Raw genomic sequence first — 27690 nt, forward strand, 5'->3', positions numbered from 1 at the left:
AGTGATAACGCACTGGGGAAGCGCTACGAGGGAAAAAGTACTTACAAGACGGGTTAGGAGCCCAGAGGATTTTTCGAGAAGGAGACATTTACTCGTACAGGATTTTGGAAGACGAGCTACCTACCTCCCGTCATCCGTCCTTCGTCAGCCAAGGTGGAGACAGGCTACCGCCCCTCTAGCCCGAGAGGCCGCGCAGCGACTGCAACTGCGCGCGGCTGCGGACGCCTTCAAGCCTGCCCCTTCCGGCCGACTGTTGCGGGGCGTGGCGGTGCTGGCAAGATGGCGGCGTCCGAGAAAATGATGTTTCCGGAGAAGCTAAGGTGAGCTGGGTTGGGGGAGGTGAGCTGACAAGAAAAGGGGACGGAGCGGACCGAGGCTGGGTTGAAGGATTTGCAGGCAGAAAGGGAGCTGGACCAAGCAGATAAGCCACCGCGGCAGCTCGATCCCTTCCCTTGGCGCGCCCCGGACTGTCCGCGGGCATCTGTGGGCTCAGGGAGGCGAGGAGGGGTACAGGTGACGGGATGGAGAAGACCTGCCGTCTGCGCAGGGGATGGCGAGGCGATGGTAAAAGCATGCTCTGTAATTAAAACACGGGAAGCAAGGTTTCACTTTCGAGCGCCCAAACGAGTTCCTGTCATTGGGCGCGGAGGAGAGGGGAGCTCAGGCAGCGTTGCAGGTGCGGCCACTGACGCTGGAGTGTGTTTGTGTCTTGTTTTTCCAGCCACAAAAAGTACAGGGCCTCCCTGAAGAAGGAGAAACGAAAGAAACGTCGGCAGGAACTCGCTCGACTGAGAGACTCAGGTAATGGATTCATCCTTTTTTCTGTGCATGAAACTGCTCCCCCGACTCCCGTCCTGAGGCCCCAGTGTCAGAAGGAAAGCAAGTACCGTATCCGAAAAAGAATTGCTGTGGCCACGGCCTCTCAAAAAGTTGTGTTAGACCCATGTCAGAAACAATGTTAACGTACTCAAGGGGTGGGGGGGGAGTCACGGTGAATCATCACCCACTGATTACGTGTTAAGTATTTATGAAGTATCTAATATTACAGGTGCAGGCATTACGAATTACAGTAGCTAGCACAGCCTTTGCACATAGTAAATATTCGGTGAATAGTTCTTTTTGTAAAACCAGCAGGAGTCGAGGGTTTTAGACACTTTGCAAGTTTCTCTTAAACTTCACTAACATGAGAGACCCCTTGTTGACATTATTTAAATATATATGCATAAAATTAGTTGTGAAACTTACTTGACTTATAAAGCAATATACTTACAAATCACAAAACCAAGTGAAATTATACAATTATACATCCAGTCCCCTGCAGTGGAAGCTCAGAGTCTTAACCACTGGACCACCAGGGAAGTCCCCATATCTACATTAATGTAATGTTAGGGATGATGGGAAATAGATGCTCACAACGTGAATATGGTACTGAGTGGAGTTTGGAATGCCACTACTACTGTTGCCCTGTGGTTATTTATCACTTTTTTTTCCTATTAAAATACTGTGGAACCTTGATCTGTACTGATGGTGGTGTCATTTGGCCTTCATGGCAGAATCTAACATTTGTATATTAAACCTACCTGTTTAATGAACTTAGTTGTAAAGTTGTATAGTGTAGTTATAAATGCAGATGAAAGCACTGAAATCACGCAGGAGTACTGAGTTATAATGGTTACCATACACATTAGCCAGAATATGCCTGTTAAATTATCCTAGACAATTCTTGAAGTCCACAGACTCAAGGAACCAGGATTCTCCAGCCTTGAGAAAATAGCCATGGAGGTTTTACTTACCATTGGAGTTACCTTGTAACTGTTTCAGTAGCATTACATGGGATACTTAGAATGGAAGGGGCAGTGCGTTGCCCTGCAGCCTGTATTAGCATCTCTGTTTTATTCGTTCAAAACTGGCCCACTAGAGGCAGGATAAAGCATCAGGGATAAAAGGAAAAACAGGTTAGGTTGGCGTTATTGATGCCCTTAGTGATTTCCCACCCTCCTTAAAGTTTTCAGCTTCCTTACTTTGTTTTCTTGTAACATGCCCCCACTTTTTAAAAGTCTTCTTTTTCTTTACATATTTTAAATCCAACATATTCCATTGATTTTTTATTCCCCTTTAACTTTGTAAAGTGCATTTGGAGTGAGCCTCTGTGAATAGGCAGGTGGATGTGTCCTTTGGCAGTTTAGTCAATTGAAGGATGCAGCTCACTGGTCTGCTCGTGATTATATATGGCTAATGAGAGATCCAAGACTAAGCGCTTGTCTCTGGATGGCTGCTCCTGCTTTGGCCTACTCCAACTCACAATTCTTTACTTAGTGGTGCTTCATGAATAGTGTGGTCTACCAAATACTGCTGTGGGTTGTAGCACACGTTGCATGGGCAAACATTACAGAAGGCTAGAATATAGAAGTATTCTGTAAGGATTGCTATAAGAGTGAATTGGCAAGTGATTGGTAGAAATTTCTGGAGTATCAACCTCTCTATTACAGGTAGCCTCTTTAGCCCCCAGTTCTACTTGAAATAATCTGAAACGAGCTGCATTATCAGAAATTAAGGTAACATGAAGGATAAAGAGCAAGTTGCAAAATTGTAGCATGATTCCATATACAGTTACATGTACAATACAATTAGATATACACTTGACCCTTAAACAACATGGGTTTTGAACTGCTCAGGTCCACTTATATGTGGATTTGTTTCAATAGTAAACACTATTGTACTACATGGTCTGCAGTTGGTTGAATCCAAGGATGCAGAACCACAGATACAGAGGAATCATGGATGTGGAGAGCCGACTCTAAGTTATACGTGGATTTTCAACTGCGTGGAGGGCTAGTGCCCATTAACCACTGCATTGTTCAAGGGTCAGCTGTATGGTGATTATCTAGGACTGGGTGGGCCTTTGGTTAGACCTATACTTAATATATGTGACAGACAATATCTTTTTCCTTTTAGCCTGAGATCTTCTGTTATATTTCCTTAAGATCACTTCAGTTTTCCTCCTTTTTTCCCCTCAAATTTAAATTCTGAGTAGAAGAGGATATAAATTTTTATTATATTAAAACTTATTTTCCCATGTTTTCATTTTATTTTTATTTTTTTGCGGTACGGCGGGCCTCTCACTGTTGTGGTCTCTCCCATTGTGGAGCACAGGCTCTGGACGCGCAGGCTCAGCGGCCATGGCTCACGGGCCCAGCCGCTCCGTGGCATGTGGGATCTTCCCGGACCGGGGCACAAACCCGTGTCCCCTGCATCAGCAGGCGGACTCTCAACCACTGCGCCACTAGGGAAGCCCCCATGTTTTTATTTTGAAAATGTTCCAATGTACAGAAAGTTGAAAAAATGGTTCAATAAACATCCATGAACCCTTCGTCTAGATTTGTCAATTGTTAACATTTTGCCTTACTTTCTCTCTATGTATAGATAGATAGATCCATATGTACAAATTTTTTCTGAACCCTTTGCATATCAGTTGCATATACATACCCCTTACCCCTAAATACTTCAGCCTGCATCTCTTAAGAATAAGGACCATAATACTAAACAAATAAAGGAACATTAATTCAGTAATATATATACAGGCCATATTTAAACTTTCCCAATTCAAGTTTGATTATTTTGAAAAGCTCAAGCCAGTTGTCTTGTGGAATGCTCTGCATTCTAGATTAGTCTGTCTTCTGATTGGCTTCAGGTTACACTCTATAGCAAAATACTACAAAGCTGATGCTGTGTAGCTCTCATTGCATACATCAGGGGGCCTCTCATGTCAAATTGTTCCACTCCTAATGATGCAAGTGTGGTCTAAGTGTTGCCAATCAGATGGCTCCATTGTAAAAGATGTTCCTGCCTTTGTAATTAGTACTCGTCTGAGGGCTGATATTTTGAGATAGTGTAAATAAATATCCTCTTCCCAAATAAATATCCTCTTCCTACAGTGGGGTGCAGAAGTGAGGACTTTTCTACTTAAGTCTTTCTACATTTTTTAGTTGCCATTCTTCTATACAGGTGGATGTTCCCTCTCACACCTCACCATCTTTTGGGGTATCACTATGGAACCATCAATAAATTTTTTAAGTTTAATGTGTTATCTACTACCATTATTGTTCTTTTCAGTGTTCACATTGTTCCAATTTGGGCGATCGGGGCCCTTTATTATTAGAAAGTTTTAAAAACAGGTTTGTACCATATTTGTAAAGATGAAAAATTGTATGTAAGTTTTTCCCTGAATTATTGACCAAGGTTTTGTAATATACAGATAGTGTACTAAAACATTGACATTCCTTCAGGACTCTCACAGAAGGAGGAGGAGGAGACAGCGGCGGATGCCTTTATTGAAGAACAACGACGAGAAGAAGAGAGGCTGCTGGAGAGAGAGAGGTCAGCACTGATTGAAGCGCTTCCTGCGAACCCAGTTATTTTACTTGAATATCCTAAATCTTCGGTAACTAGGGCGGGTCTTCTTTATACAATCTTATACAAAATAGGTCTTATAAAATACCCTGGATAAACTGTTTAAACCGCTAGCTGATGGGCTGAAAAAAGATTTTGTCTTTAAAAAAAAAAAAAGTATTATTCACTCTTTTTGCTCATTGGTAAATGTTTTTGAAAAAAAATCCAAATAATTAAGAAGTGTAAAAGTATTATTCACTCTTTTTGCTCATTGGTAAATGTTTTTGAAAAAAAATCCAAATAATTAAGAAGTGTAAACAGTGAAAGGGCTTCAGTAAACTCAACACACCAAAGATAGCCCCAATAAGAAGGTAAGAAAGAAACTATAGATGTAGTATATATGTATATTTCTATCGTGGGATGATATTTATACCTATTTTTCTATAAATTGCTTTTTTCGCTATATAGGACATTTATTTCAGTGTTGGTGCAGAGATCTAATTCAACCATTTCAATAGCAACACAGTATCCATTGTATGACTGGCATAATTTATTTTCTATTCATAATTTATAGTTCTCTACTGATGGACATTCAGGTTATTTACTATTAAATAACATTCACTTACCATGTACTATTAATTTACTCTTATTTACTATTAATTTATTATTATTTTGCATTCAGGCTTTTTACTATTATAAAAAAGTTGCAGTGAGTATCCATGATTATAAATCCATGGTAATTGTCCTATTATTTCCTTAGGAAAATGCCTAGAGGAGAAGTACACGTAAAAGGCAGATGGGCAGGTAGAAAGGGCATCCAGATTGCAGTTTGCAGCCTTTCCAAGAGTGAAGCAAGGTGCCCATCTCTCCACACCTTCACTCACACTAGGTGTTATCAGTCCTTAAAACTCCTTTAGTGAAAAGTCATATTTCATTGTTTCAAATGTACATTTAAAAAAATTTTTTTATTAGAGTATAGTTGATTTACAATGTTGTGTTTGTTTCTGCTGTATAGCAAAGTGTATCAGTTATACATATACATATATGTACTCTTTTTTAGATTATTTTCCCATATAGGCCATTACAGAGTATTGAGAAGAGTTCAAATGTACACTTCTTAATTAGTAGGGTTGAATATCTTTTTATATATTATCTATTTGTAGCTTGCTTAGTTCTTGCACCTTTCTCTTTTGGGTTTCATTTTTTTTTAAGTTTATTGTGTAAGCAATGTTATTACTTGATTAAGGATATTAATCCTTTATCTGTCCTGTGTGTGATGTATATTTTTCTCATTTGTCATCAGTCCTAACTTGGCTTATCGTGTTACTCACATAATTTGATCTCCATGTCGTCAATTTCATCGTGTTATCTAGCCTTGATGTCTGATTTCAAAAGGCCGCCCCCATCCCCAGATGACAAAAATATTCTGCTCTTTTTCTCTTTTGGTATTTTTCAGGGGGTAGTTTATTTTTTATTCCCCAAGTGGTACACAGTAATATGAATCTGCTTAATGCTACTCGACTGTACACTTAAATGGTTAAAATGGTAAATTTTATGGTATGTATACATTGCCACAATAAAAAATAAATAATTTTTTAAAGGAGAAAAAACTTTATAGGTCCTGTCTAGCTATTTAGTGTGTTCACTGGAAATGTTGCTTCTTTTCTTGTAATTAGTTCCTGTTACCCAAATAAGCACATAAATAGGTGGAAATATGAAAATGCTGAAAAAAAAAAAGTAGTAATGATTGGGAACAGGGAGTTGGATTCAGCCAGATCTGCATTGCAGTCCTGGCCCTGCTACTTACTAGCTGTGTTCAAGTTGCTTAATCTCTCTAAGCTTCAATTTCCTCGCCTTAAATATGGACATAAACAGGGACTTTCCTGGTGGTCTAGTGGTTAGGACTCCACGCTTCCACTGCACGGGGCACGGGTTCGATCCCTGGTTGGAGAACTAAGATCTCACATGATGCAGCCAAAAAAAAAAACCATCGATCATAGTACCTACAGCATAGAATTGGGGAGATTAAATGAGATTAATGAGGTGGTAAGTGTATAGCGCTTAACGTAGCGTGAGCAGATAGGAGATGCTGTAATATCTCTGGTTGTTCTTACTACTAGAGATTTCTGTAATGATAAAGATGATATGTATAGCATGAAATAGGGAAGTCATTTTTCTTGCTTTCCCATTTACTTAGATGCTTCTTTTAAATCACATACACATGTCTTTGTGTTCCCTTGATTTTTGTTTATTCCTGTACGAGTTGCATAATACTTTATTGTTGAAAAGCAGGAAATTTATTTGAAAATACTGAATGGCTTTATGTACTACTTAAAAGGATGTGTATAGTGTCAAAGGTAAACAGAGCCGGACATTAAAGTGCAGGAACAAACTTTATTCAGTAACTCCTGACAGTAGGGGAAGACCTGAGCTCCATTCTGGTTTGTGCAGAGGCGATTTAGGCATTTAAAAGGGAGAATGAGGAAAGTGAACAGTACCAGGAGTTGATCCCTGTGAAGGTGACCAGGAAGCTGTGTTCATTAGTGGGCAGTTAGGGAAGTTAGGGCTTTATCCTCGCACAGAGACTGGGAGCCAGAGGCCTCATCCTTCTTAATGACTGCATTTCCCAGGAATGGCTCTCAGGCCCTTGAGAGAGACCCTTATGAGCTGTAAGAGACACATATTCATAATTACGAGCCCTTTTGAGTGATGCTCTAGGAGAGGGAAGGCAGAGGCCTATTATCAGGTGTTGGCCAGAGCAAACAGTCCATTTTCTAGGCAGCATTGAGTTTTCTCAGGCAGGCATTTTAATGTCTTGGGGGGTGGGAGGTGATGGGGTCATCCTAGGGACACAGCCTTATGCTGCTAAAAGGCATGCTAGAGTTTGCTCAAGTCTCTTAGTGCAGGGGGTTGACAGAGTTATGTGCCCAGAGTTCTAGAGTTCTCAGTATTATATCCAAGTTACTAAGTTTTAAAGTTTGTAATATTTTACTTTTTTGTGGTCTTAAATGTATATACACTTTGGTTCAGTTTATTTACAATGAATATCTTCCTCAAAAGGTTTATGAATCAGAGTTCTGCACACTGAAACATTTACGTATACTCTATGACATACACAGGAACGTTGACACATGCAACATGCCAGTGTCTACTATGGCTAAAAGATGGGTTCCTGGAATCTGTAGTTGGAAATGGAATACTTTTTCCCATCAAGTATTTGAAATTGTGGTTGGGTCCCCAGACTAGACATAAAACCTTATTTAACTGCTAATGTCCCTGAAGTAATATAGAACAGTTTCTCATATTTCATTTTCCTTTTACAAATTCAGTGGGAAAATGCAGTCTAGGTTTTAAACACTTAATCGGCTAATAAACTTTTGAAATATAACCCATCTTTAAGTTGGAAACTTGTGGTATTAGATATCTGAGACACCATTTTAAGATAAGATCACTCTTTATAATTGGTCATTTCAAAAAATAAACTAGACACCCACTAATCTGTTTTTGTAACTCTTTGTCATCTTTTCTTACAACCTGTAGCTTTCTTTATTTTAAAGACACGATCACGATGTAGTTCTATTTTTCTTCTCTCAGCAGTTAGGTGCTTGGGGCAAACCACAGGAGTCTCTCAGCTGTAAAGAGTAGAAGTCCAAGGGTTTACAGCAGGAGATGTCAGGTTTTTATCATGCTGCAATCCTGTGATGGGCACGTTCAAAATGCATAGAACAGGAAGGGTGGTACTTCCTGAATGTGAAAAGCTGGATGTTACTCACTTTATTGGCACCCACACATCACTGTGGTCAACCTAAAGGGAAAGCTAGAGTGTCATTGTTTTGTGTAAAGATATTACAGATAGGAAATGTAGAAGTAGTGATTTTATGCTGTCACCCTCTAGGACGATATGCTAAAATGTAGTGCTTTTCCAATATCACTACTCACCTCTCGATCCTCTTACCTCCACTTAACTGCTTTCTAGAAAATACCTTTCATGATACTTTCGTCATTCCCAAAATCCCATTTGCTATCATATATGTGTGTGGATGTATTTGTAGATTAGTGTCCATTCCTTTTATCTGATCACATCGTTACATAAATAGGCAAAAATTACATGAGGAGTGGTTGCTGCGGGAACAGAAGGCACAAGAAGAATTCAGAATAAAGAAGGAAAAGGAAGAGGCGGCTAGAAAACGGCAGGAAGAGCAAGAGGTATGGTATTAATCAGATAACCAGTTAACCAAAATGACTCTCATTGAGTTACATACCTTGAACTTTAAAAATCGGATATTATCCATTTTACCAGTGTTAAAGTTTTTCATTTATTTGCCCCATATGTGAAATGTTGTAAAAAAGTGAGTCTGAAAAATAATTACCTTTCTTCTTTCTTTTTTCCTCTGTAAAGAGAAAGTTAAAGGAAGAATGGGAAGAACAGCAGAGAAAAGAGAGAGAAGAGGAGCAGCAGAAGCTACAGGAGAAGAAGGAAAGAGAGGTGATTCCCGTCACAGGAGGATAGATGCACTGCGTATCCTCTTAGTGAGCAGATGGGGCGGGTGATAGGCTTGAAGGATAAGCTACAGGCATGTCAGGTTTGGACTTGGTTTTTTCTTTAGAAAGAGTCATGTTTTTAGTTTGGATATACACTAGCGTTTCCTTATGATGCTCTTCTTTGGGTGGGTGCTGTGGCAGATGCCTTAAATGAAGGTTTTCCTTCATCTCTGCTGACGTTACTCTCTATACCAGGGATTGGCCAACTTTTTCTGTAAAGAGCCAGAGTAAACATTTTAGGCTTTATGGTCTGTATGGTCTTTGTTGAAAATGTCCAACTCTGCCAGTGTCCCGTGAAAGCAGCCATAGGTGACACGAAAATGAAGGGTGTTGCCATGTTCTAATAAAACCTTACTGTTGTATTGATTAAAAATCGGCAGCTGGCCCCTGCCTTACACTTTGTACCACTCTAGAGCAAATGGTGTTCTTCGGAGGTTTTGCTGTATATGGGTTGACTTACTTAGAGAATACTATTTTGTATAGTTTCCACCTTTGTTTGATTCATAAGAGACTTCACTGCTTTGGACGTGTCAGCGAGAACTAATAGATTGAAAGAAGTCAGACTCAAATATTGAGGGATGAGGAAATATTTTTTGTTATTAAATCTTGACTTCCTTTCTAACTTGTGCTATAAAGGCAATTGTAGCTAACCTATAGTTGCTCACACACAAAAAAAGAATCTATAAGGTATATGTATATATCCTCTATATCTTCCAGGATTGTTTTTAAAGATTGCTTTGGTCTATTTTGCTGCTGTTCCTTAACAGTGTATTTATTTCAAAGATACCACAGCTCATCTTTCCTTGACTGATTCATCAGGATGTATCTTTTCTGTGATAATGCTATGTATGAATAGCATAAAATTGGGTAATCACCAGATTACGGGGGAAAATGCATTTGTTTACATCCTGGTCATGATGGGGTAGAAGCAACCTTTGTTTCTTTTGTCTCAGGCCATCAGTTAATTCCAGTGCAAATTTTAAATACCCTTATTTGAGTACTGCTTTCTAGATGAGGCGAGATCATGCTAAGTTTTTAGGGGGCAGGAAAATTGTTTGGAGCTTGTTATTTTTTTAGTAGAGAGTAATAAATTCCCATTTTAACAGTGGAATGTTCTTCAACTGAGGTCTTTCTGGCACCAGATAAAAGCTAACGCTTTTGTTTCAAAGGAAGTCTGGTGAGACATTAAGGAGAAGTGGGTAAAATGAAGTCGATTCTAAGCATATATAAAGGGATCTGCATTCTTTGTTTCTCCTGTAAGCTAGATGCTTCTCTAGGGGTTGGAGATAGGGCAGCGAAAAAGATCTGTACTCACTGAGTTCGGTTTCTAGATGACGGAACTGAATATAAGCAAGCAAAAAAGGTCATTTGAAGTGCTCTAAGGTAATGTTAAGTGGTATAAAGGAATAAAGCATTAGAAAAAAAAAAGAAATAAGGCAGAATGTCATGTGACAGAGTGATCGGGGTAGGAAAGTACTTCTTCCGATTGCCTGTCCAGGAAGACGTCTCCAAGGAGAAGCCGACGTGTGAGCTGACGCCTGAATGCAGAGATCTCAGAGAGAAGGGCTCCAGGCAGAGGGGGGACGCCCTGAGCGTGGAGCTGAACGGAGGTCAGGGTGCCTGAATCCTAGAGACCAAAGGAAAGAGCAGCAGGGGTGGGGAGGAAGTCAGGAGGGTAGGCAGGGTCATTCATGTAAGGCCTCCTGGGTGGGAAGGACGAGTTTGGATTTTACCTAAAGTGTCATGGGAAGCCATTAAAGGGTTTTTAATCAGGGATTGACTTCATCTAATTTATATCGTTACTTTTAACAGATCATTCTAACTTTTGTATAAAGAATGGGGGATGGGGGTGGGGAGTGGTGACCAAGGAGGCAAGAGTGGATATATGGTGACCAGTTAGAAGGCTGCTGTTCCAGACAGGACATGATGGTGGTTTGGATGACAGTAGTGCTTAATACAGAGAAGTACAGAGATTTGGGGTGAGTCGTGGCACAGTCAACGGAACTCTAGCTGGTAGGCTGAATGGACTGGGAAGGGAATTCAAGTCATACTTTTAGCTTTTTAGTTTGAGCAGGTGGTCAGATGGCAACACCGTTTACTGAGATGGGCATTTAGATGGGCAAGGGGTAGGCAAGAGTGAGGTTTGTTTTGAGCACGTTAAGTTACTGAGGACCCTTACATGGCCAGGCAGAGTTAATCAAGTAAGCAGCTAGACATATGAGTCTTCTATGTAATGCTTTAAGGAGCTAGGGAAGAGAAGTCTGTCGAACATAATTTAAAACTTATTTAAATGCCAAGGAGGTCAAAATTTACTGGCATATTTCAGGACTGACTTTGCCTTATCGGAAAGTTTGAGATTTTGTATCAATCCCAGTTGCTGCTGTTCATGTCATAATGTAGCATCTGTTAAATGTCTGTGATGTTTCAGCTAGCATTGTCTTTTATGATATTCACTAATACCTCATCTTAAAAACTAGAATGTGGAATATATGTTCAAATCTACTAAATACTACTCTTACTGAAATTATTAGAAGACTATGTTTTGCAATGTGTGCTGTTAAATGTCCTAGTTGAATGAAGACTCTCAGCTATATGTGCTATAGAAAGCAAATTAGAACCTGAAGCCTTTTGTGTGCATAAGTTTTTTTAAAAATTGTGACACATGAGATTCTTAACCAGAGAAACCAGATGTGACTTACCTGACTTTGAGGTTTTCATTAGTCCTATGTTTGCACCATTTGTAGGAAGCTGTGCAGAAGATGCTGGAGCAGGCTGAAAATGAGGTATTTTCAAAAGCTTTCATTAAGAATTTGAGACCGATGAACATTTCTTTAAAAACAATATTTCCAATAATGTTAATTTCATGGTAAGCTACTTAGATCCTGTCTGAATGTGGGAATCTCCTGTGTGGCTCTGTGCTTTGTACCGCAGCAACAACAAAATTGAACTGATGAACAAAAGCAAAGGTTACCCTGGTGGACTGGACTTGTTTATAGTCCTTAAAGTGTGTGTAACCAGCATCACACACACTTAAGCCCCGATGGATGGTTTAACTTGATTCACAGTAACTTAGATTGGTCTCAGGGGGTGGTTCCCTAAGAAGTCCTTCAACCCTTTTAGGAATGGATGGACAGAAGGGAAACCTTGGTGACTGCTCCTGGTAGCCATATCGATGCCTGATGATGGGCAGTGACTGGGAGCCAGGAGAGACATACAGCCCCTGTCTCATGACAATTGTTTGTAGAGTCTAGATTGTGTGATACAACTTGAATGTGTATATTCTTACATGAATCTGTTTTTATTTTTGACCAAAATATTTCGAATACCTTTTAAACATTTACTTCTTCATGGATTTTTAACACCAAGTAAAGTCATGGTTATTTTTAACAGTTGGAAAATGGCACCACATGGCAAAACCCAGAACCACCCATGGAATTGAGGATAATGGAAAAAGATCGAGCTAATTGTCCATTCTACAGTAAAACAGGAGCTTGCAGATTCGGAGATAGGTAACCAATTTTGCTTTATTGTGTCAGAGTTAAGTGACTCAAAATGTTGAGGTTTTTGAGTTGGCACGGGCTGGAGTTTGAAATGTTCATAGGCATCTGCTGCATTCTTGCTGCTGCTCCGGTTCCCCCAGCTGAGCATCCCCTGCTCCCTCCACACCCCCATACCTCTTCTCTGGGTGGGCTTCGTCCAGTTCTCTGGCAGGGCTTCCTTTGCGTTCCTCCCACAGCTATCTGAAGACCTTTTGCTTTTATTTCCTTCCTGCACTTGTATTAGTCCACATGGGACAGCTGGGATGGGGAAATAATCTATTTCAAAAGACTGGAGCAGTCTGGCTTTATTTTTTGAATGGCAAACACTGTACACAAAAGAGGCTTTAAAAACTGGCATGCCGGGCTTCCCTGGTGGCGCAGTGGTTAAGAATCTGCCTGCCAATGCAGGGGACACGGGTTCGTGCCCCGGTCCGGGAAGATCCCACATGCTGCGGAGCGGCTGGGCCTGTGAGCCATGGCCGCTGGGCCTGCGCGTCCAGAGCCTGTGCTCCGCAACGGGAGAGGCCACAACAGCGAGAGGCCCGCGTACCGCAAAAAAAAAAACCCCAAAACTGGCATGCCCAAAGGGATATCTGTGAAAGACAGGATCCGAGTGAGTAGAGGAAAATTCTAATACGCGTTCTCAGTCTGCTCTGATTCAGGAACAGACACCAGGTTCAACATCTGGCTTTAGCGGCTGTCAAGGTGGGAAAGTTACTTAAGCCCTCTGTGCCTTAGTTCCCTCACCTGTAAAATGGGGATTAAAAGCAGTACCCCTCGGGCTTCCCTGGTGGCGCAGTGGTTGAGAATCTGCCTACCAATGCAGGGAACACGGGTTCGAGCCCTGGTCTGGGAAGATCCCACATGCCACGGAGCAACTAGGCCCGTGAGCCACAACTACTGAGCCTGCGCGTCTGGAGCTTGTGCTCCGGAACAAGAGAGGCCGCAACGGTGAGAGGCCCGCGCACCGCGATGAGGAGTGGCCCCTGCTCTCCGCAACTGGAGAAAGCCCTCGCACAGAAACGAAGACCCAACACAGCCAAAAATAACTAAATAAAATAAATAAATAAATAAAATAAAATAAAAAAAAGCAGTACCCCTCTTCTAAGGCAGTTGTGAGTGAATGCAGGGAAAGCAGGGAGAACATGGCAGGCCCATGGCAAGTTCTGAGTGTTTGCTCGTATTTTCATTTCGTTACTGTTGCCCTTATTCTCTGAGACACTCTGCTTCCCTCCCTCTTTTGGATCAATGATTTTAAAACAAGACATTCATGTGGAAAACTAAGTGTTGATGTTTTCATTCATTTAGCAAATATTTCAATACCAACTGTGCCAGGCAATGGTGAGTTTTATAATTTGGCTTGTTTATGAATGAACAGCTTAAAGTAGATAAATAATTCATAATGGTGAGTAAATCCATCTGAGGCAAAATCTAATTATTACTTTTCATTCTGCAGAAGAAAAGATCTAATTATATCTTAGTGTCCTATTCATCATAAAAAGGGATATGAATAGGCAAATTCATATGTATTTAATGAGAAACTGTATGTTGTCTCTCATGTTTATTTTATTCATAAAATTTTCCATGCTGTTTTATTTCCTTCTTTGAAAATGTGAACCTTCTCTAGCTTTCTCTTTCTTTTTTAATTTAAGCCTTCACATCATTTTACATTTTTTAAGAACAGTGGTTCTCAACCCTGGATGCACACACTAGGATCATTTAGAAAGCTTGAAAAAAATTATGTCCTACCTCAAATTGATTAAATCAGAGTTTCTGAGACTTGGGCACCCTAATTTTTGAAATGTACTCAGGTGTTTCTGATGGGCCCAGGATTGAGAGTCACTAATGTAGGATTTGTGACTCCTCTTATATTTTATAGCTGGGATTGTATATGCCCAGAATACCTGTGAAAGGAGTCACAGGATCCGGTCAATAGTGAAAGTCTCCTCTTGAGGAACTGGGAACTAAGGAGGGGAGAAAGACTTTACCCCCCTTCGTATCCTTAGAAGTGTTTCCCAAATGTATGTTTAATTTCATCAAAATAGTAATAATTGGGGCTTCCCTGGTGGTGCAGTGGTTGAGAGTCTGCCTGCCAATGCAGGGGACACGGGTTCGTGCCCCGGTCCAGGAAGATCCCACATGCCGCGGAGCGGCTGGGCCCGTGAGCCATGGCCGCTGAGCCTGCGCGTCCGGAGCCTGTGCTCCGCAACGGGAGAGGCCACAGCAGTGAGAGGCCCGCGTACAGAAAAAAAAAAAACAAAACAAAATAGTAATGATTGATGTAAAACATCCCCCACCAAAGATAAAGTGTACAGTGACTTAGCTTTGAAAGACAGTTGAGACTCAGTGTGAGTCACCTTTGCATTGGCGGGGGTGGGGTAGGGGTGGGGAATTGAACCAAATTGTATGTAAGGTTTCCCAGCTGCAGGAGTCCTCAATTATGATATGTCTATAACATTTCCCTAAATGTGAAGACTTGTGGTCATCGGATTCTGGAGTCTTCTGCTGGGCATAAGTGAGAGAAGGGGAGATGTCCTAAGTGGTTTCAGGAAATCAGTTGACAGTACTTATTTGTGAAAAGGGGAATGGACTCTCAGGCTCTCAAAACCCATCCCTGAGGGCCGTTTCAAGGAAATATTGACGGTGGTCAGCTTAGTTTGTGAACCTTTCTTTTTTTTTTTTTTTTTTTTTTTTTTTTTTCTGCGGTACGCGGGCCTCTCACTGCTGTGGCCTCTCCCGTTGCGGAGCACAGGCTCCGGACGCGCAGGCTCAGCGGCCATGGCTCACGGGCCCAGCCGCTCCGCGGCATGTGGGATCCTCCCGGACCGGGGCACGAACCCGCGTCCCCTGCATCGGCAGGCGGACTCCCAACCACTGCGCCACCAGGGAAGCCCTGTGAACCTTTCTTAATATATTCACAGGCATGTGAAATTTCACCATCACAACTATCAAAAAACAGTATGAGAGCGATTTGGGTATTTGCATGATTCAAGTGATCAGTTGTGAAATAAGATTCCATGAAACCAGCAATTACAAAATCCAGCACCATCCCTTCAAACAAAGATACTGCCCCCCTTTCACAGAGAGCCCCAGTGACTTGCTCCAGATCATACAACTGTTCTTTTCTGTTAAGGTCTGTCGCAACATCAGGCACTCCCATAAGCTAAGCATTTCTTTGGTTGCTTTGTTTTCGTAATTAGTACGAGTTTGATTCTAGAACCTTTTTGCACTTGGAGTCACAGCTTTGAGGGGAGTTCAATTTTTTTTTTTTTTTGGTCCTAAAAGAACATAATCACTGATGAAAAGTAAAATTTATTAATCAGAGTAGTTATTTATACCTCACTTGTTTCCAGAAGTGATTTAAAGAAGGCTCACAGGGCTTCCCTGGTGGCACAGTGGTTAAGAATCTGCCTGCCAATGCAGGGGACACGGGTTCGATCCCTGGCCTGGGAGGGTCCCACATTCCACGGAGCAACTAAGCCCGTGTGCCACAACTACTGAGCCTGAGCTCTAGAACCCACGTGCCACAACTACTGAAGCCTGTGCGCCTAGAGCCCGTGGTCCGCAACAAGAGAAGCCACCGCAATGAGAAGCCAGCGCACCGCAACAAAGACCCAGCACAGCCATAAATAAATAAATAAATTTATGAAAAATAAAATAAAGAAGGCTCACAATCTACTACACTAAGTTTAATAAAATAAAAGAAATTGAAAGCAAGGAAAGGAGAAGAAAGTGAGTTATTGTGAACGTACAATACATTTGGCTTTGGAGTTGTATCCATCCCAGGCAGAAATGAGCTATGTAGTTCTTACCAAAAAGGAAATGAGTGGGATCTCTGGAAAGACAAAGATTTTCCAGGCATCAGAGTCTAAATGTTTCTCCCGTGGAATACTATATAAAGACATTGAGTAGGAAGGTGGACAGTAACTTTGATAGATGTTTTATTAACAGTTGCATATGTAATTTTCATGAGAATATTTCTCACAAAAACCTTCAGTAAATAATCACAGCCTACCTTTAGCATGTAGCTTGATTCTATAAAGGACAAAGGTAGTGGGTGCCTGGAGTGCTCCCCTGAAAAAAGAAAAAGAGGCATAGTCAGTTAGCTCTACCTGAGTGGGCACTTGGAGACCCATGCCATTTATTGGCTGTCCTTTGGTTAAGATAGTGTCCAACTACATGATTTTGTGGCAGTCTTACTTGATTCAAGGATCTGAGTAAATAGCATGGCCTAAACCAGGAGTCCCCAAACATGGCTAACCTTCAGGACCAGGTGGGGAGTTACTCTGAAAACATGGGTTCCCCACTCTTGGAGTTCTGAACAGATGGTCTAGGGCAGGACCTGAGAAATCTCAGTTCTTCCCAGGTGATTCTGAGAATCACATGGGTTTGGTACCACAACTTTAGACTGCCTTCCCAAATATCTCTTGTCTTAGCTGACTTTTCAGTAGAACCTATAGGGCTGGCCTTAAATGCGCTCAGATTATATGGACTATCTCTAGGCCAAGTGGGATTTTTCCCTAGATGGGGACTTTGGTGCTGTTCCAAAACTCACAAATGTTCATTTGACATCCTGGGTACTAGAGCCAAGTTCATTCAGTTATGATAATCCCATGAGAATTTTAACCTTGTTAAATTGGTTTCTCATTTAATTCTGTATGTGCTCCATACTTGTAAAATTCTGGTTCTGCTAACACTGCCAACCAGGTTGAATCCTCGTTCTTTTTTCTGTGGGTATTTGTCCTTGGGAAGATGGATCTCATTACAAGGTCTCTGACTGAATAATCTAGGAGGGTCCTTTGAAAAATAGAAAATTTCACTTTAATGAACACAGATTGCCCATTTCTGAGCTGGGCATGGTGTATGCGGGGCATTCTGTGTGCATTGTCTCACTAGGTGTACAGATGTATGTTACAGACACTGGAAAGTGAGCATGAGTTAAACGTTTATTCATTTCAGGGCCATTGTTTTTTTCTAACACCTGCCTTGTTTTTCAACTTTTTTTCTTCCAAAGTTCTGGGGATTTTTTTCTAAAGTTCTTGTTTTAACTAATTTTTAAACTAGAAATTTAATCAGGAAAATTTTGATGATTTGGAATCCTAAACTGCATTTTTTTCCTTCATTTTACTTGAGGAGAAGGAAGTAAATAAGAAAGTAAACTCATATAAAAGATTTTTTTAAAAAATTACTCAGTTACAACCCGGTCCAGTTTAAGCTATGAAAAGAAAATTGTTCTTCACAATGGTTAACCTTCATTAAAGAGAAATTCCTTACATTTAGCACATCATATAACACACAGGCAGTAGACTGTCGATAAGCTCGGATCTCTGGGATCTTCTCTCCCCAGCCATGTGACCTGGGTACGTGTGCTTCTCTAGGCCTCACTTTCTTTCTTTCAAAGTGGAGAAAATACTAGCCCTGGCTGTCCTAACAGTTTGCAAGGATCAGAAAAAGAATATAAAAATGCCATGAAAACTATGAAATGCGATCCATTTAGCTGAAACTCTCAGAATACCCTTTTCTCTAAGTGTCGGGTTTGTTGGCGATTGTATGGAACCAGGATTGCACTGTTCTCACCTTGTCCGGAGTCCCATGCTCGGTGTCTGTGTGCCTTTCATCACGGTCCGTCATGCCCATGCATCTCTTTCCCGGTGCTTCCACATGTGTAAGGCTTCCTGAACTTCAGTAAAAGGCAGCTGAATGGCATCTGAACTTGGAAATAATTCCCAACCTTACATTTTAATGAGACCCAATATATTGGTCAGTTTTAGAACAGTTTTTTTTTTTTTAATGCTGGATACTATTTTTTAAAATAAATTTATTTATTTTTGGCTGCGTTGGGTCTTTGTTGCTGTGCGCGGGCCTTCTCTAGTAGCGGCGAGCGGGGGCTACTCTTCGTTGCGGTGCACGGGCTTCTCATTGCGGTGGCTTCTCTTGTTGCGGAACTCGGGCTCTTGACGTGCGAGCTTCAGTAGTTGTGGCTCGTGGGCTCTAGAGCGCAGGCTCAGTAGTTGTGCACGGGCTCAGTTGCTCCACGGCATGTGGGATCTTCCCGGACCAGGGCTCGAACCCATGTCCCCTGCATTGGCAGGTGGATTCTTAACCACTGCACCACCAGGGAAGCCCTTAGAACAGTTTTTGTTTTTTGTTTTTTTTGCGGTACGTGGGCCTCTCACTGTTGTGGCCTCTCCCATTACGGAGCACAGGCTCCGGACGTGCAGGCTCAGCGGCCATGGCTTATGGGCCCAGCTGCTCCGCGGCATGCGGGATCTTCCCGGACCGGGGCACAAACCTGTGTCCCCTGCATTGGCAGGCGGACTCTCAACCACTGCGCCACCAGGGAAGCCCTAGAACAGTTTTAAGTGTTGAAATTTAAAGTCTGAATGGGGTTTATCATCTTACAGTTCAGTTGAAACAGCTAAGTTGCTTGAGTATCTCACAGTTTAAAGCAAGCCTTTTATGTGTAATTTCTCACCATTGGAATGCTGAAGTTTTTCCTTCATACGCAGGTGTTCACGTAAACACAATTTCCCGGCATCAAGTCCCACCCTTCTTATTAAAAGCATGTTTACGACTTTCGGGATGGAGCAGTGCAGAAGGGACGACTATGACCCCGACGCAAGTCTGGAGTACAGCGAAGAGGAAACCTACCAGCAGTTCCTGGACTTCTATGACGATGTACTCCCCGAGTTCAAGAACGTGGGGAAAGTGATACAGTTCAAGGTGGGCACATGCAGTGCGCGTGGAGGACGGGACTAGTTTACCTCCCTCTGAAGCACCGGATGGGATGGGAAAGCGAGGGCACAGGCTCTCTGCCTGGGTGGGATGTGCGCTATGGTGGAGGGCCTGGCACCATGTTGGAAGGAAATGTTAATTCTTTCTCTCTCTCTCTCCATCCATCTCATTGCCATTACGGTTGAGGTACTACTTGAAATCTTAAACAGGTACTAGCATGACATTTCCTGGGTTCTGAGGTTTTGATGGGAAAAGATATTTCATCCATTCAGTACCTTTATGGTCCCATTCTTTTGCAGCCTGTGAATTCTCTGCATAAGGTCCTCTGCAGATAGGTATCCAAGCGTTCGCTTAGGGGCTGCGTATGATGCGGAATGCCCTCCCTCCCGTGGTCGGTCTCCCCTAGAGCCGAGGAGAGCAGAGTGTGACAATCCTCTACTTACTCCACCTACCGAGGTGGTTGATTTGTTGTTACTGTATTGTGTTGATGGTGCCTGCTTGCAGCTTCCACCCAAGGTGCATGTTCTTTCTTCTGGAGCTCCCCAAGAACATAAACCTTGATTCCTTTCCCTTTTTTATTTTTACTTTGTTTTTATTCACTGAATACTCTCAATACTGAAAATAGTGTTCCCAGAGTCATGGTTTGTGATGCAGCATAGGGGGTAAAAGAAGTGTTCAGATTACAGAGTTATTTTAAAACATTCCTTAAAGCAAGCGTGAAGTCAGGTGTAATGGCTGCTGCTCCTGGGCCCAGTGGTCAAATCCTAGCACAGTGAAGTCTCCTGCTGTCTGCGATTTGATCAGATCCGAACCTGAATGATTTTGTTATGTTAGGATGGGGGAAATGGCCCATAATTTGGAAAGAGATAGGAATAAAGCTGTGAATTTTTTCTGCTAGTTGGAAATGACAGTGGAAATTTGGAACAGCTAAGAAACAGAGCAACTGTAGCCCTCGTGAAATTCAAGGCTATCCTTCTTACTACTGATTTCAAGATTTTAAAAAATTCTTTCAGAATTTCTCTTTCCCCTTTACCTTTTCTTTCTGTTGCATGCGCTTTCCCGTCTTCACAGTACTTCTAAGTGCCTGGCCACACACGACTCGGTGCCACGTGAGAAGCACCGCTGAGGAGCTGGTGTGCTGACTAGCCGTGGGCTCTTTGCCTCTTTGTGCCTTTTACTCATCCCTGAAGGGCGAGGACTGGACTACATCAGTGTTTTCCCGCATGGGGTCCCTACATTATACTGCTTCTGGGAAGTTAGTGTTGGAGCTTTCAACACCTCAGGCTGCTTAATGGAAATCACCCCCATTATCTGCAACAGGCCGTACCTACTAACCGTGGAGTTTTTTTTTTCTTTTGTTGAGAATTCTGTCAGCCAGGCTCATGCTAATCATGTTGGCAGTTATAAATGGAAAGCTGTTTAATAAACTTTTAGTAGAAAAATTTCCAAAACATCAAATTTATCATGGAAAATTAATAACGGGTCTTTGAGAACCACTGGCTTAAATGATCTCTAAGGGCCCTGGTGCGGCTCACGTGGCCTCCTGGGGCCTTTCAGTCTTCCTTCTCTCTCTCTCTTCTTTTTTTTTTTTAAAAGATTTCGAGAAGCATGTGGGATCTTATCTCCCCAACTCCCTGACTAGGGATCAAACCCGCACCCCCTGCATTGGAAGGCGGAAGGTGAAGTCTTAACCACTGGCCCACCAGGAAAGTCCCCAGTCTTCCTTTTTTTTCTTTTTTTTAAAATAAATTTATCTATTTATTTATTTTATTTTTGGCTGCGTTGGCCTTTGTTGCTGCATACGGGCTTTCTCTAGTTGCAGTGAGCGGGGGCTACTCTTCGTTCCGGCGCGTGGGCTTCTGTTGCAGTGCCTTCTCTTGTTGTGGAGCACGGGCTCTAGGTGTGCGGGCTCAGTAGTTGTGGCTCATGGGCTCTAGAGCTCAGGCTCAGTAGTTGTGGTGCACGGGCTTAGTTGCTCCACAGCATGTGGGGTCTTCCTGGACCAGGGCTCGAACCCATGTCCCCTGCCTTGGCAGGCGGATTCTTAACCACTGCGCCACTAGGTAAACCCCCCCAGTCTTCCTTCTAAGGATGGTGTCAGTCAGTACTGTCAGTCAGTACGCATCCTGCCTCTCTTGGGATGCTCTGATAAAAATACTCTGCAACTAAGTTGTAAAATTATATTGATAGATTCATTTTGAAAAGAAATGCTAAACATTAGTAGGAATATTTGAGGACTTTTTTTTTTTTTTTTTTTTTTGCGGTACGCGGGCCTCTCACTGTTGTGGCTTCTCCCGTTGCAGAGCACAGGCTCCGACGCTCAGGCTCAGCGGCCATGGCTCACGGGCCCAGCCGCTCCACGGCATGTGGGATCTTCCCGGACCGGGGCACGAGCCCGTGTCCCCTGCATCGGCAGGCGGACTCTCAACCACTGCGCCACCAGGGAAGCCCTGAGGACCTTTTTATACCATTATGTAAAACGAAATCAGATTTGTCATTTTTTAAGACAAATGGTCAATGTTCACCCTCACAAGTAATGGGAACAGTGCATATTAAAATGAGATGTTACTCATACCCATCGGGAAAAAAATTATGAATTCTAATATCAAGCATGGGCGAGGTTGTGTAAATTAGTAAAACCACTTTAGAGAGCAGTTTGTCAGTACCTAGTGAGGTTGAAAGTACATGGAACCTACAAATCAGCATACTACTTCCGGTCATGCACACTAGACAAAGCCCTACCGCCCAGAGAGGCATTCAGGCATGCTGACTGCATCGCTGTTTGTTGATGAAAAATTGGAAGCACCTTGGATATGCATCATTAGAGGAGTGGATAAATATATTTGATAATTTGATATAGCCAGTATTCAGTAGTTTAAAATGAGTCATTAAGTTTACATGATTACATCTTGAAAAAAGGATGTGAAATAAATATTATTTATATAAAATTTTAAAATGTACAAAGCCATACTGTATATTGTTTATCAATATATATACGTGCTTCTTAGCATATATGTACATAAATATGTGTATACCCATACGTACATAACAGACATACACTTCTTTGTATGTCTGTACATAATATATGTATTTTATGGCACACATATGATATGTGTGTATATGCCTGTCTGTGTGTATGTATGGCTGTGGGTATTGTGTCTGTGCAGATAGGGGTGTGTGTGTGTGTGTGTTTGGAATGTGAAGGTTACACCCAACCTCAGGATAGTGTTCACCTATGTGATGGAGGAGGGAGAAGAATAGGATGGAAGGGCTTCAACTGGGTCTTTCATGTTTTATGTATTTAAACATTCTCAGTCAAAAATGGAAAATGTTAGTGTTAAATCTGGGTGGTGTATATAGGGGCTGATTTCTAGTCTCTGTATTTTTTTTCTTTTTTTAAAATAGTCTCTGTATTTTTATGCATGTGTGAAGCATTTCATATCTTTGGACAAAAAAGAATCAGGATCAACAGGGATCAGGTAATTGGGGCCTGCAACACTACCGTCTGCTGAAGTATGCCTTAAATAGACGTAAGAGTGGGGTAGTATCTTAATTTTGGAATCTTTGATTGATAACAACTTTTGGTAATGTTGGCCTGGACAAAAAATGCGTTTGATGACTGGAGGGCTTCTTTTCCTTAGGTTTTTGCCTTTTTTGTTTGTTTTTTAATGATGGAATTCTTCATTGCTCCTTAGGTCAGCTGCAACTTGGAACCTCATCTGAGGGGCAATGTGTATGTTCAATATCAATCGTAAGTATTCTAAACATAAAGATCTTCACATTTGTCACAATATAGTGTTGTGATTACATTGACATCTGGGATTTTTCCACTGAATATATACCTTTCATATGCATGGTATTTTAAAAAATGTAAATATTAAGAGCTGACCTAGAAATATGGAAAGGATTAGAAAACTATATATTTGTATTTCATTTTTCATATACTTAGAGTTTTTAATTTTTGCATTATAGTTAATTTTTTACTTATATAATTTTAAAATTAAAACACAAACTGAAAAGGGATAACTAGAATAGAGAACCCCAAATAAAAGCCCCAAATAATTTCAGTGTGCATTTGGCCCGCTAAGAGAGCAAGCAGTTAGTGTGTTGTTTCTGCTCGTCTTGCTGTTTCCCTGTGCTGCCATGGCTAATGGGATAAATTAACCATTGTATTGAATAATAGGAAGGACAGCATCTGAGCTGAGAAGGAACAGGCAGTGACAATGGAAAACACTTCTGCATTTTTAATGGTCCAGTCTTTTGGTTTAAGAAGCCTTGACTCAAGTAGATTTCCTTGCATCAAAACCTCTGGGAGGGTTGGTTAAAAAAAACTAAAAAACAAAACGGTTCCTGAATAAGGTGAGCTTCAAGGACCTTGAATGCTGTAACAAGGACTCCCTAGGTAGCACAAAAGCAGTGAACTAGGTGGTCCTACAGTAAACAAATACAAGGGTTAATTAACAATAGGGTTAATCTGCATATTAGAAAGTTACTCTAAAGTGCATCCTTTAATTTGTGGTTTCAAGGGAAGAAGAATGCCAAGCAGCCCTTTCTCTGTTTAATGGACGGTGGTACGCGGGAAGACAGCTTCAGTGCGAATTCTGCCCAGTGACCCGATGGAAAATGGCAATTTGTGGTAAAATACAACGTGACTTTTTTCCCCACTGTTCCACTGTCATATAAAGGAATAGTTTTAGGAAAAAAAAACCAACCTTTTAAAGGTGTGAAGCATAGCTTTTGCCTCACCTGGTAGATGAGCAGATATCATTATGTAAAGTACATCACAGTTTAGACCTGTAACCGACCTTGTGGGTCACTTTATGGATGAGGTGACTGGGGTCACAATGTATAGGTGACAGAGTCGGTGCTCGAAGTCCTGGGCTCTGCAGGAAGCCTGAGAAGTTGTGTCTATCAGGGACGCCGTCTCCTGATTGCAGTCTCAGAAGTGTTTTCTATTCATTGGCTCCTCACTTGAGCTGGGTTTTTTCCCATCTTTATCCGTAATGAACCTTCTGTCATCTTTGCCACCTGAAACATTACCTATGACACTTCCTGCCTTATTGAAATACAAGCTTTTGTGTCGTAAAGATTGATTATAGCTGTAGAACCTGGTCAGGGCACGTTCAGTCAGGCTGACTCATCAGACAGTGGCTGCCAAGTCAGGAAATGAGTCAGTCCTATGAGTAGCTGGCAATTTTGAAGGGCTCATTCTGTTTTGATTTCTATCAGATGGGCTTCGCCGAACCATTTCTTGTTGAAGTGCTCCGGGAGCTACGAGAGGAGCTGCCCATGCCTTACGGGACCACTTCCCTTACCCTTTGTGTTGCTTTGCTTTATACTCGCCTGCTTAAAAACCTCTTATTTCAAAATCTATAATTTATGAAGTCTGAGTCTTTGGCAACCCGGTCTTAATGGATGCTCTCACTTAAAAACCATTTATTTGAAGGGAGAAAAAAAAGGAATTTAGAATTCCTTGCTTTGGCAAACCAGAAGAACCATTAGGCCTGATTTAAAGACTGGGGTGCTGAAAGAGATGGGTCTGTTTTCTCCATTTCAGTGAGGTGCTTCTGAGTGTGACTTTGACTCCCCCAAAGCAGGAGACTATTTATTTCACTTGTTATTTTTTAAATAACAGCTTTATTTTTTCCTAGTAACTAATGAGCATTTTGTCGTGTCCTTATTATTGGATTATTGGCCACTGTATATCATCTTTGGACAGATGTCTGTTCAGATGCTTTGCCCATTTTTCATTAGGTTGTATGTCTTATTGAGTTGTAAGAGTTCTTGATATATTCTACAGACAGGTCCCTTATCGCAGATATGATTTGCAAGTATTTTCTCCCATCATGTGGGTTGTCTTTTCACGCTGATGTTGTCCTCTGAAGCACAAAAATTCTTCATTTTGAGGAAGTCCAATTTTTCTATTTTTTTTCTTTTTTTGCTTGTGCTTTTGGTGTCATATCTAAGAATCCACTGCTTAGCCCGTGTCACGAAGATTTACTTGTATGTTTTCCTCAAAGAGTTTTATAGTTTCATAGCTTACGTTTAGGACTCTGATCCATTTTGACTGACTTTTTGTATATAGTGTGTGGTATGGAGGTATTTCACTTTTAACTCTTTTACATATTTAGGGAATTCACCGCTTTTAAAAAAGTTTGAAAATCCCCAAAAGATCTCTAAATTGTTCAAGTAGATTTCACCTTTGACAAAAATCTTCCATGTTAAAAGCACCTGGTAAATTTAAAGCATTAGGCCAGTGTTTATCATCTTCTTGAAGTATAAGAAAATACAGGATCTTCTACTTATGATAGGCTCTTTCTTTTGGTCAGTGGTTTGGTCCTCCCACCGCCATGCCCTCAAAGCATGTTGCCAGGGGGACTCCCAGGGCTGGTTCTTCACTGTTAATTAGGGATCTACATTGTCAGTCAGCAGGATGGTAAAAGCCTAGAAAAAATAATGTGGTCGCCATTGGTTTGGTTGCACTGCAACACCATAATCCAGGGCATTCTGGTTAATTAAAAGTTCTTATCTGTTACTTTTCACAGTGCCCTTTGTTAGAGCATTGAATATTTTTGAAATTCGGGGAACCAAACTATGACATCAATGTACGTAAGGAGAAAATAGTCCTATCACAAGCAAACATCAGAAATGTACCTTCTGAAAAGGATGAAGTGCCAGCAGTAAATGCCGTTTCCTCACTGTGCCCCTGCAGGTTTATTTGAAATACAGCAGTGTCCAAGAGGGAAACACTGCAACTTTCTTCACGTGTTCAGAAATCCCAACAATGAATTTTGGGAAGCGAATCGAGACATGTACCTGTCTCCGGATCGGACTGGCTCCTGCTTCAGTAAGAACTCAGAGAGGAGAGAGCGGCCGGGCCGCCACGACGACTACTACAGTAGGCCGCGGAGGAGGAGGAGCCCCGGGCCGGCCCACTCCTACAAGAGGAACGGGGAGGCCGAGAGGAGGAGGAGGAGGAGCCACGGGGGCAAGAAATCCCACAAGCACGCGTCCAAAAGCCGGGAGAGGCACAGTTCCCGAAGCAGAGGAAGAAAAAGGGGCCGCAGCCGTGGCCGGGGCAGCCGCAGCCGCCGCAGCCGCAGCCGCAGCCGGAGCTCCTCCAGGTCCAGGAGCCGCGGCAGGAGGACGTCGGGGAGCCGAGACTGAACTCTGCACAGCCCCAAATCCAAATAAACTTACCATGTCCTTCAGTGATTATCCACCCTTTATTATGGCGGCTGCGTAGTTGGATAGAGGGCTCTCAGCTCATGTGGGTTAGCAAGTCTGGCAAAAGCCTATGTAGCCTGGAACCCTATTTTAAAATACTTCTATTCTCCGGTAATCAGTGTGCTTACTATAGAAAACCTAGAAAACATAAAATGTATACAACACAAAAATTATTTATACTCCTGACCCGTAAATATAACCGGTTGGGCTTTCCTGGTGGCACAGTGGTTGAGAGCCCGCCTGCCGATGCAGGGGACACGGGTTCGTGTCCCGGTCCGGGAAGATCCCACATGCCGCGGAGCAGCTGGGCCCGTGAGCCATGGCCGCTGAGCCTGCGCGTCGGAGCCTGTGCTCCGCAACGGGAGAGGCCACAGCAGTGAGACGCCCACGTACCGCAAAAAAACAAAACAAAACATAAAACCAATTAACACTGGAGCATTGCTTTAAGTCTTTTTTTTCTCTTATGGGTGTATGGGTGTGTACACATTTTTTTTACACAAAGATAACATATATGTCTGGAGTTGAATATGCTTTTTTTCACACCAAACATTGTCCTATTTCATCAAGCCCTAGTGTTACTGTTATTTTCACTCACTGCATAGTTTGGATCTAACAATTTAACAGTATCCCTATTGTTGGATTTTTAAGTTATTTTAAGTTTTGAACTATTAAAGAATCCTGTGCTATAAACAATCCTGTGGTGGATTTCCTTAAATACTTTCATACATTACTGGTCATTTCCCTAGGATAAATTACATCAAGAAATATGAATACAGAAGTCTTTCCAGATTGCCCTCCATAAAGACTACAAAACACTTTACCGTCAACAGTAAATTTTGCTGTTCCTGCACCAAATTACTGTAACCTTTGCCGGTTTGGTAAATTTTATGTGTTTATTCATCTCTGCACTTATTGGCTAAGCCAAACACATTTTCCCGTATTTAATGGGTATTAAGTTTGGTTGTTTGCCCCAAATTATTAATAATTGTTAGATTTTTTACATGTTAATAGCCGAATAGCTTTTTTACTTTAAAATTCACTTTCTTAAAGTACTAAAGTGTGGAGTCAATTTTTTCCCCTCCCTCCTACCGCATAGTTTTCCATTAGGATGTTCATCTTTTTTACAGTGTTACAGAGTTCGTTGCTACTGAATATGCCTCGTGTTAAAGCAATTCTGGTAAAAAAGAGTGGTCAGAGAAACTTGCTTGAAAAAAAAATTAGGGACTTCCTTGGTGGTCCAGTGCTTAGGACTCCACGC

General features: G+C 41.8%; 1 protein-coding gene across 1 annotated transcript; it reads left to right on the forward strand.

Moving 5' to 3' along the window:
• Positions 1-26420, forward strand: ZRSR2 (zinc finger CCCH-type, RNA binding motif and serine/arginine rich 2). Its single transcript, XM_032618813.1, has 11 exons — positions 1-320; positions 722-801; positions 4287-4377; positions 8487-8595; positions 8789-8875; positions 11676-11714; positions 12322-12440; positions 18980-19193; positions 22901-22956; positions 23732-23841; positions 25918-26420. Exons 1-11 carry the CDS (start codon positions 280-282, stop codon positions 26370-26372), a joined length of 1401 nt encoding a protein of 466 aa, XP_032474704.1. The 5' UTR covers positions 1-279; the 3' UTR covers positions 26373-26420.
• Positions 26421-27690: the final 1270 nt, after the last annotated feature.

This window comes from Phocoena sinus, chromosome X, assembly GCF_008692025.1.
Source record: "Phocoena sinus isolate mPhoSin1 chromosome X, mPhoSin1.pri, whole genome shotgun sequence".
Classification (NCBI taxonomy): domain Eukaryota; kingdom Metazoa; phylum Chordata; class Mammalia; order Artiodactyla; family Phocoenidae; genus Phocoena; species Phocoena sinus.